At 37.1% G+C, this 10,836-nt stretch overlaps 1 protein-coding gene across 1 annotated transcript; it reads left to right on the top strand.

Moving 5' to 3' along the window:
- The first annotated feature begins 4,019 nt into the window (after nt 1-4,019).
- LOC147852520 (uncharacterized) lies at nt 4,020-6,558 on the top strand. Its single transcript, XM_087333773.1, has 4 exons — nt 4,020-4,384; nt 4,984-5,253; nt 5,436-5,652; nt 6,164-6,558. Exons 1-4 carry the CDS (start codon nt 4,202-4,204, stop codon nt 6,217-6,219), a joined length of 726 nt encoding a protein of 241 aa, XP_087189899.1. The 5' UTR covers nt 4,020-4,201; the 3' UTR covers nt 6,220-6,558.
- Nucleotides 6,559-10,836: the final 4,278 nt, after the last annotated feature.

Below are 10,836 nucleotides of genomic sequence, written 5' to 3'. Positions count from 1 at the left end.
TAAAATTTTAGACATGGCCAGTGGCTCTAAAACATAATGCCCTTTCTAGTAAGTACTGGAAACTACCGTAAAAAAGGTCATGTTCTTAAACGATAAGATATAGTTAATGAATATCATACCATGTTGTATGGCATGTATACATTGCCTTTGAAAGGAAAGTAATGTCTTCATTGGCAATGCGTCATGCAATAGATGTAGGAATTTAAGAGAGAAGAGACATACGTATAATTCCCATACGAAGCCTCCTACAACATCACAATGATAGTATGCTATCACTCTAACTCATAGTATGAACCATACGTACCATTCGTGCATTCGTGAAAGAAAAACACCCTCAAAGAATGATAAATACCATACTTTTGGATTAACTATTTATTATGAGGTAGATAAGCATAAAAAAGGAAAAAAAACATTAAAAACATTAAAAAAAAAGGGGAAAAAAGAAAAAAGAAAACACAAGAATGTTTGAATAACATTCGCATTCGTTTTCCAACGTATGAAAACGAATGTTATACTAGACGAACACGAATTTTACGTACTATGCTCTAACTTGTCCATGCAATGTAAAATTTCCCTTTCGAAAGGCAATGATTAATTTGGTGAGTGTCCATTCTTTGTCCTTTGGGCATTTTAACAAATCTCTCTAATTTAGAAAACTTTGTTAGATTAGAAATCCTATCACATCCATTGGATAAAGTAGTTTGTTGAGAGATATCTTGAAAGTATGAAGTGCAATATGCAAAAGCATTATATGACATTACCTACTTATAGAGCGTGTAGGCTTGCTTCACATACCGACATAGGGAATGATCACTTTATTTGTCGTAGTTGCCAGGTGGAATAAAACCAATTTGTACATACATATATGTTTTTGTGTATGTGTTTGTTTATCTTATAGTTTATGCTTATGTTTATAAACACGATGATTGTTGATGCTAGTTTTTATATGTTTATTATAGTGTTTATGCATATGACAATGCTCACTTTTCTCACTCGTGATATGTGCTCATGTGTACAAGGGAAGTGGGCAGACACTCCATGCATAGTTTGTATTTAGTCAGTGTTTTGTGCATGTACAATAGGATACATGTCAGTACCTTGTGGGTTTATGTGTTATGCTCTTAATGCTTAAAGTACGTGTTTTTGTCGAGGATATGTTTGTTGTTCTCTCTTAGGTGATGCTTTGTTATGGTCTTTTCATGGGTTTCTGAAATAGTTATGTTAGTACGATATTGTCCAATGTTAAATTGCAATGCTAGCTAGCATCAATAATTGGTATACCTTATGTTCAATATAGTGTTCGCATTGCTAGTATAATAATCTACTTGATTGAACCTTAGAGGGTGCACCAAGCAAACAGATTAAACCCCAACGTGAGGGCATGGAAAACCTTAGATGAGTGTTTACATATCTTAGATTGGAATAGAAACAAACATAAGAATGGGTGACAATATACCCACAATGTTACATTAGTTATGTGTCTCACAAACGATCTCAAGGTGTAGATCATTCTTCATTATTCCTCCATGACAATATCCAATTTATATTGTTTAGGACATTGTAGCGTACAAAAATTTTGTGTCGAGTTTGATGATAAGTGGTTGTAACTCAAGTGGAGTGAATGCCCACAACTACGTGAGCAAAATGACTAAGGTTGGGGAAGGTGATCTGCACTGCACGCACACAACTCACATATGTATTTGGGGGGTGCTTGTGTCCTTCAACTTCTTCTGACCACATGACACATAGAAGAACCTCAAAGGAGGAGCAAATCAATGCAACCATAATCAAGCATATGAGAAATGTCTCTATCTTAAAAACAAGCATGGGTGATGTGAGAAAGGACAAGTGTGCGAGACTATCAGACGTGTGGGGGGCAAAATAGAGGGGTTTCGAGGATGGGGATAGTCTCCCTTAATACAAACAAGGTAGATAAGTAAGTAACACGAAAAGTTGGGCATATCGTAAAAACATATTGGATCACGCAGGTGAAAAAAGTCAGAGATATTGGTCGGATCGAAGCTACATAGGACCCCTCCCCCAACCTTTTCCTTTTTAATTTTCATTAAAGAGACCCAAATGGATAGATGTGTTCATGCGCTTGGCTCTGATTCGGTGGTGGCATAAAACTATATTGGCAACTCCCATTGGGCTTACAAGCTAACGATGGAAACATGCTACTAATAAAACCCGTAACAAGGGGTGAAAGGGTGGGTTGGCCCACACGACATTGTTTAGCTCCATGGTGGTGTCAATGTAATGCTACTGTTGCAGAGTCCTCTAGATTTCTAGATAATGTGTGGCCGAGGATGAATCCTCATGGTGGCAATGTTACGAGAGATCAGACGCACGAGAGATCAACAACAACAAAAGACGTTGCTTTCGTGTTATGGTCACAATAAAAAGGACCCCATGCCCGCCCAAATGCGAGTGGTGGGCAACACACACAAGGACATATAGATCTCGTGTGTATGTCATGTATGTGTGTGTGAAATCGTGGGAGACGTCCCTTACGTAATTACCCCGCAAACATTTTGAAAAGGGCCCGACGATTTTCAAAAAACACACAAACGGCAAAAGAGAAAAGAAGAAGAGAAACGAACCAGGAGGAACCCTGGTTAGCTTCTCTTAGCGTGGTCTAGTTAGCCAACCAAATCTAGTTACGATTTTTTCCCCCAACCAGAGGCGCCGCCAACTGGGCCCCCTCTCCCTTCCACAACCACGCTCTTATTTTGTTTCTCATATATAATATATATATATATGTATATTTTTTCCCGCCATTCTCACCGCCAATGGAAACTCGCCACGCGTCTCCTCCCGGCCGTCGCCCGCCACGTCACACTCCCCATGGTTTTGCCGTAACTGAATCATTTCGGTTTTCGAACCCCCCCACCCCTCGCCGCCTGCGTTGTTGAAATAGAAAAATCGTATTTAATGGTTAATAATATTAATAATTAAGAGGAAGGAAAAAATTAGAAATAAAAATTGGGGAAATATAGAAATTAGAACAGCCAATCCAAAGCTTTCCCGCGTAAACAGAAACAGAAGGGAAAATAAAACAAATAAGACCAGAAATAAACGTAAACAACAGAAAAAACAAAACGGAGAAATAGAACAACAGAAACAAACGAACGTAAAATTGCAAAAACAAATCATTACAATAAAAAAAAATGCCAATATAAAAGAACAAAAATATTCAAAAACTAATGCGCGATATATGTTTTATATGGTAATTTCGATTTTGTTTTCTTTTGATTTTATTTATTTAATTTTTTTTGCCGCCCACTAAGCAGAATAATTTCTGCCGCAATTAATTAAAACGAAGCTCCCATATCTTCGATTTCCCAACCCCCCAAAATAAATATTAAATAAAACAAAGAAATAAAAAAAAAACAAGGAAACAAATCTGCCATAATTAGGATTTTGTGTTTATCGGCAGATAAATTAATTAGCTCTTTATCTATTTATTTAATTTTTATTTTCTCCTTTTAGTTTGCAAATTTTTAATTACGTCGACGCAGCACCGCGCATTAAATGCAACGTTAAAAACGAACTAGAAAAGCAATAATAAGAACAAAAAGTAAAATAGCTTCTTTTTATTTATTTTCCTGCGTAAAAAGGAAAAATAAAATCCACATAAAAAGCAAAAAAAATTTGGTGGAAAAAAAGAAGAAGAAGAAGAAAAGGTTCGATTTTATTTATATATGCTTTTAAAAAAGGAGCTAATAATCGATTTTGTTTTTTCTTTGGTTGCTATTATTGTTAATTATTAAATTTTCTTTTAATTTTAAGTATATATTTTCCCGACCTCCTTCCCACCCGACGTTATTAATATTAATATTAACGAATTAATTAATTAAATAAATTTTACCTGAGCGAAGATAAAAAGAAGTGAGAGGGAAGGGGGAGGTCTCGAATTTACAAAACAAATAAAAATAAAAAGAGAGAGGAAAATAATTCTATCCACATCACTTCACACAGAAAACCCTCCCCTTCCCCCCAAACCCTAAAAAAAAACCCCCCTCTCTCTTCCTTAGAAACCCTAGAAACGCCATCGCCATAGCCAAACCTCGCCTCTTCACTGTGTCTCCTTCTCGCCATAGCATAGCCTCTGCGCTTCTGTTCTTCTGCCTCCTCCTCCTCCTCCTCCTCCACCTCCTCCCGTTTCCTGTTTCTTCCTTCCAATCGGAGAAGAAACGCCATGGCCCTCGTTTCTGGCCAATCTTTCTTTCCCTCAGCTGCAGAGCTCGATTCCTCTCCCAACAGCGACGACGACTATGACTACGTCTCCAGCCTTGCCGAACAGATTGCACACGCTATGCTTGACGATGATGAACCTTCCGAAGAGGAGAGCCATGGCTTTCGCATTGATCCTCAAGCTTTGGTACACCCCTCTAATATCGCTTCCTTCTGCTCTCATCTTCACTTCTTACCGCTGTTTCTCGCGTCGATTTGTTCCCGTTCTATTTCTATCTACCATTTCTCTTCTTTTGTGCTGTTCTTATTAAACTCTACACTGGATGCCTCTATGTAAAAAACCGATCTTTTGAAATAGGCCATAGCTGCTCATTGCGATTCACTCCTCTCAATCCGTCTTTCCATTTCTATGAAAATACTGAGTATTTCTTTCTCTTATCATGCTTCCTTGTCTCTGTGTATTTGAACATTGAATGTATCCATTCCGTGTAGACCTTCTATAGTTGCTCATTATTTAGCCAAGTTTCCCGTCATTCTTAAGTTTTTCATTTTTTAAATTTAAGAAATGAACTACGAAACCTTCTCTTTGTTTAGAGCATTACGTCGTCAGGCGAAGTATTTTCAGAGACATGATGTTTTACATTCCATCCAGTGTCCAATGGATCTTTTTTTTTATCTGGAAGCACAGTTTCATTCCTTCCTCGTAATGCCACATTTGTCAGTATTTTACTAATCTGACTTTAGATATCTCTAACATTCTATAGCTGTTATTTTTATGGGGCGCAGCTTGCAGAAAGAACTGCTGCACTCATTCGTCTGCAGAGAGATGCAGAAATAGCCAAAGAACGTGCTCTAAGTGCTCGTCGATCGATGTCGAGAATTGCACCGTCTCACCAATTCTCCGCTGAAGATATTGCGTTCAATGAAGCCAGGAATCTTCTTCCTTTTCAGGAAACGACGTGGGAATATTATAATTCTCGAGCTCGTCACGGCTCCTATCTTCGGTCTCACCATACATCCTCGACAGTCCCAACTCCTCTTCATGATAGAAATATGGTATATATGTTGTTTCTTTGTTGCATAGCTGAATTTGTGTTTGTCATAATATATTCTTTAATGCAATTTCATTATGTACCTAGTACAATTACAATTAGACAGGTTAATAAAATTTGACCAATAATCCAAGAGAATGAAGTAATTTCCTAGATTCTTTTGACTGAATAAATGTTTCTTTTCAGAATGCATTCTATGCTCGCCAAAGTATGCAACACGCTCCGTGGGGTGGATCTTCATGCCTCGTTGAAGAAAGGTCTTCTGAGACGTGGAATCGAAGCAGTTTAGAGGTTCCCCTTCCTCAACAAGGCCATCGCACGATACCTCGGAAAGAATCAGTAGGAACTGGAGTTTTTCTTCCAAGGGTAGCTAACTTCAGTTCTCATGGCCGTAGAAAACAAGGTATTCTGTCGATTTAAGAAAAATAAGGTTATATATCAAGTAGGTTAACGACTTCTCTCCGATAGGTACACTAAAATATACGTCTGGTCAAGAAAGTGTTTGCTATATGCCATAGTTCGCTCGCCCTTCGTGTATCGTAGTCATTGCAAGTGTGACGGTTGTTTGTTGTCGTCGTCAATTCTTGTTACGGAATGGGAAAGTTTAGTAGTTCGAGTTATATGAATGGGAGTTATTACTGAAGGTGAATTTTTGTGGCGTAGTCCAATGTGATTGTTGATTAATTTGGAATCTGGTAGCTGATTATAGACAAAGACAATTTCGGACTGTCAGTCACTTCATATAACGACCTTTCTTATGTTTTTATGTTAGATTATTTATTTGAGTTTGTCTATGATACGATGGCTCTGAACATGAGTTAGATTGTTATTCAATGAAGAGAGGTGTTTCAATGATCAACTCGAATGTTAACCGATATTCGGAGTTTATTGAGTTTAAACTTGTGCATATGCAGGAGACTCGTCATCGAAATTCTCTGATAAGAACAAATGCAGGGGAGGGGGAAGTTAAATCAGCCATATCAGCAGACAAAGGCATAATATTGGACGATGGAAAGAAGACAAGGATTAAAATGCATTGCGAAATCGTGGATGTTTCCTTCTTAGTGTAGAATCATAATAAAGAACAGGAGGAAGGGTTTCACACTGAAAGTTGATAACAAAGATAACGGAAGGAAAAAGAAATTCCTGGAATAAGTTAGCTAATGGTAGTAGCCCCTTGGATGGAAAAGATGTGTCTGATTGGTTACTGCATATAGTATAGTAGCTTATAATATTTTGATTGTATTTTGTTGTATATCAACTCATATGTAATGTTTTGATTTAAGTTAATCGAATCGATATTCTGTTACACATTCAAGAGCATATATACTGACTTTCTCGATGTTGTAATTGGATGCTCATGTTTTGAGTGAGTGATCTATGGTTCGATATAGTGGAAATTACCAACTATTGAGTCTTCGAAATGTTTGATTTATTCGGATTTTCATCACAGACGATTAATATTTGATGTGTCGATTGCTCTCCATAGGTGGCGTTTTTGTTTTGTTTCTGATCAGACGCAACTATGCTGATGTGTTGGTCTCTACTGTAATCATTAAGTGTAATTTGGAAATGTATGAGCTTGGTAATTGAGGCAATTGAATTCACTGATTTTATAAGCCTGACTAATTCATATACATCAGTAAGCCCAGGAGATTTGCTTCATTAGTTCTCTGTGGGTTTGTGAGTATGACATGGGCTCGTTTCAGATTCGATCACAATTCTTGAAAGATGGCTGAGGTTGTAATATACTGAAGCGCAAAGCTCTTGAAGTGCAGAGAATTTGTTTGATATTGCTCTCCATATTTTTGTGAATGTGGTATGTGTGAGGTTGAGGTTCGGTTGTAAATTTGAATAATGTCTGGTGTGGTAATAGCCAAAGACAAGAAAGCTCAGGTTTTTTATGGATTGAACATGAGGTTTGCAGATTTGTTTGGAAAGATCATACTTACAACAATTGGAGAGGAGAATGCAGAGATAAGACAGTATCTATGGATATGGTGTGTTTGGTGGTATGTGTGCGGGCCAGGTTCTGTTGTAAGATTTGAATAATGTCTGGTGCGGTAATAGTCAAAGACAAAAAAAAAGCTCAGTTTTTTTGATGGATTGAACATGAGATTTGCAGATATGGAGGGAAAGATCTTACTCACAACAATTGGAGAGAAGAATGCAGAGATAGACAGTATCTATGGATATGGTGTGTTTGGTGGGGGGGGGGGGTGGGAATATCTATCATCTCAGAATGAGACGTTATCCTGGCGATGGGAGAGGTAAGGCATGTCTTAATACTGTGATGGATTTGGTTGCTTTTTACCCTGGTTGGGTCAGTCAATCAGTCAATCAGACAGTCAGGCAGTCAAGACAGTCAAGGCAGTCAACTATTCTGTTGTAACATCCATCAATTCTCTCTCTCTCTCTCTCTCTCTCTCTCTTTAATTAAGTTTTCTTTTATGGATAGGGAAATATTCGTGGAATAATGGCTCTGGTTGACCAGATTTCTTAGTTACTGTGCCTTTTGCTCTGCTATTTTTTCCTGTTTCCAATGAATGAATTTTGTGTGTAAGGTGTGAGACTGATATTTTTCTTGGGTCTTCTGCTCCTGCTATTCTTCTTGTGTTTTGCAGTAAATGGGCAGTAAATGTGTTAACACTACTACTACTACTACTACTACTACTACTACTACTACTACTACTCTGCAACTGCTCCTGCTCCCGCAGTAAAGAAGAAGGATGGGAGTGTTGGAACCCATTTGTTCTCTCTGTCTCAGGGATTTGTCATATCTACACAGACAGATAACTCATTATCTTGTTATAATGATTATATATATATATATATATATATATATATATATATATCTAAATTTGTATATATATGTGTGTGTATATATTTAAATATATACATATACATATGTATATATATGTGTGTGTATATATTTAAATATATACATATACATATATGTATGTATATATATTTATAAATATATTAAATATATTAAATAAATAAATAAAGATAGATTGTCCTAGCATACATTAGCCCTGCTCCTACTGCCTAGGGAAGGGAAGACCTTTTTTTTTCTTCTTCTTTCTTCTTCACAAGTAGGATGAAAGCAAAAGAATGGGTGCCCAAATTACTTGGGAGAGCTTGCTTGCCTTCATTCATTGGCTATCCTCATAAATGTGATGTAGTATAGTTAGTAACTTAGTAGTAGTTGTAGTAGTAGGGGGGGGGGGGGTAAGGAAAACTCTTTGATAAGATCGTGAAACTCGCAATGATGTAGATGCAATGTCCTGGCTTTGGCATTCGTGTTGAATTATGATTATGAGCCTAGTATACTGGTGGATGTTTGTGTGTGTGTGTGTGTGTGTCTACAATGTGTTGTTGAATAGGTTTCTTGCATTCTTTGCACACCTTAATTGTATACAACGATTGTGATGTTGGTCTTCGGTGATGTGGAAGAGTCAGTTTGCACAATGCACATAGTTTGTTTCTATCACCACCATCCCTTTGCCCTTTCAGTTGTTTGGAATTTGTGGACACTGAGTTCTATATAAATGATCTAAGATGTCGACGCAAATGTTACTTTCAATCTTTTAAATGATGAGCATTTTTGACATAGCATATTGGTCACAAAATGAAGCTACTTTCCCATTAGTTAGGAAGGATTATTACAAAGAGACTGTACAAGGAGGCTTATACATAGATCGGGGAATCTCCCTCCGATCAAGTTCAAGAAAATGAGACTAGTTACATCACCTTTTAGACTGACTACTTAATGTAAGTACCTATAGCTAAAAACGGTGCTCTTCAGTGATGGCTAGTACGAAACAACTCTTGGGGTCGACAACGAAGGGAGGTTGGTAAGTGAGATTGAAACAACCAGCCTGGGGGTTTGTAGTTCCACCTTGGGCCACTTCCTCCTTGTGTCACTATAGGCGTATTCTGTCATTTCTGCCAAAAGCGCAAACGGGCAGTAACCACGTCATTGGAATGGTTGCAAACCTCGTCCAATTGCCCTCGTAGGCAGCTGATAAGCGTAAACCATATGTCCATGATCATTTCCTCTGGGGGCCGCACCAGATCCTGAAAGACCTTTAGGCATTGCGCTTTCCATACATACCACAGGGTGAAGCTTGCGATCAACATCCAAATGTTCGGGAACCTAGGGGATGCAGATTGCAAGCCTCTCTCAAATCGAATTGCATGCTTTTAGTCTTGTTTTTGCTTATAGAAGGTTTGAAATGTCATGGAGATGCATAGAGGATCTTGACTTTGCACTTTTCAATAGCAAGGACGAGTACTTGAGGTTTGACCATTTTCTATGGAGTTAACTTATGTGCTCCACCATTGACTTGATATCTTTGAGTGCATTCTTGGTAGTAGATCCTAGAAAATTTAATCCACAAGCTCTAAACAAGGTGTAGATAAATAGATATGGGTTTGCATTGATGTTGTTTATGTATTTAATTACCTTGATCTAAGCTCGCGTGCATTGAGTGAGTTTTTTGGGGCTCATCATATATGCTTTCTATCCAAGTTTTCCAAGTTTTTCTTTGCTTATTATATTTGATCATGTACAAAGGTAAAAAAGATGTACCCTATTGTGAATCTTGTCGAGTTGTCCAAAATTGCAAGCAAGTCATTCTTATTTGTTATTAATAACATGAGTACACCACCAAGTGTTTGTGCATAATGCTTGTACTTTGCTGTTGAGCAATTATCAATAGTTTTTTAAGGTTTTGCTAGTGAGATTCGTTAAATTTTTTGGGATAAGAAGATGTTTTCGTACCTTTCGAAAGCTTGTGGCTAGACAATCACACGGTCTTTATTCAAGAAGCATATTTGCATTGTTCTTTTGCAATGTAAATAATTGTTTTCTTCAAGAACTACAACCATATGTTGTGAAGAGGTCCACACATTGCTATATGGTCTTCAAGAATGCCTTGCAAGCAAGCTTCATTCAAATGGGAACTAACATTTTATTAGGAAAGGTCCATTATTTAATGAGCCAGGGGAATATTATGAAGCTTTATAGACGAGGAGTAGTTGATTGTAACTTTGTTATAGAGAAGTAGATGGATCATCGGATGAGGAAAGTAAGGAGAATGTTGAAGATATTCTACAAAATCAAAGATTAGATCAATTCACGTGTTCCTTGAGCCTAAATATTTGTCGTTTACTTGATCCATTGTATTATTTTTACATTTAGTTTGCATCGAGACTCTTGTTTCTCAATTGGATTATGTATGATTTTGTTCTTCATGTAAGTATGAGTTCTCTATGAAACAATTAAATCAAAATTCAAGCATCATTAATTAGATAAATGGAGCTAATTGATTGAATTTGTATGATAATGTATGTGTGGGTTTTTGAAGTTTACATTAGTTGTGTTCTAGTACAAAGTTGTACAAACTATTGCTTGTATTTGTGCCAAATATATGTTTTGGTTATTCACAACATCATATTTACACCAATAGATAGAAGATCTAAAGAATGCTTCTTTGATTATTAAAAGCACATATTAGTTTCTTGTGGTGTTATGAATCCGACACTTTCTTAAAAAAATGTACATTTTCACAAGACAACACAT

The sequence above is a fragment of the Azolla caroliniana genome, unplaced genomic scaffold (assembly GCF_043228905.1).
Source record: "Azolla caroliniana isolate FFs.n. ecotype wild unplaced genomic scaffold, voAzoCaro1.0.p SCAF_18, whole genome shotgun sequence".
Lineage (NCBI taxonomy): Eukaryota > Viridiplantae > Streptophyta > Polypodiopsida > Salviniales > Salviniaceae > Azolla > Azolla caroliniana.
The sequence above is the reverse complement of the archived record's forward strand: the minus strand, read 5'-3'. Positions and strand labels throughout refer to the sequence as shown.

What these genes read in the sequence shown, in the direction of transcription:
- LOC147852520 (XM_087333773.1), top strand. Translation starts at nt 4,202, where the DNA reads ATGGCCCTCGTTTCTGGCCAATCTTTCTTTCCCTCAGCTGCAGAGCTC. An exon ending in GCATTGATCCTCAAGCTTTG is followed by an intron (nt 4,385 to 4,983) that starts GTACACCCCTCT and finishes TATGGGGCGCAG; the next exon opens with CTTGCAGAAAGAACTGCTGC. An exon ending in TCATGGCCGTAGAAAACAAG is followed by an intron (nt 5,653 to 6,163) that starts GTATTCTGTCGA and finishes GTGCATATGCAG; the next exon opens with GAGACTCGTCATCGAAATTC.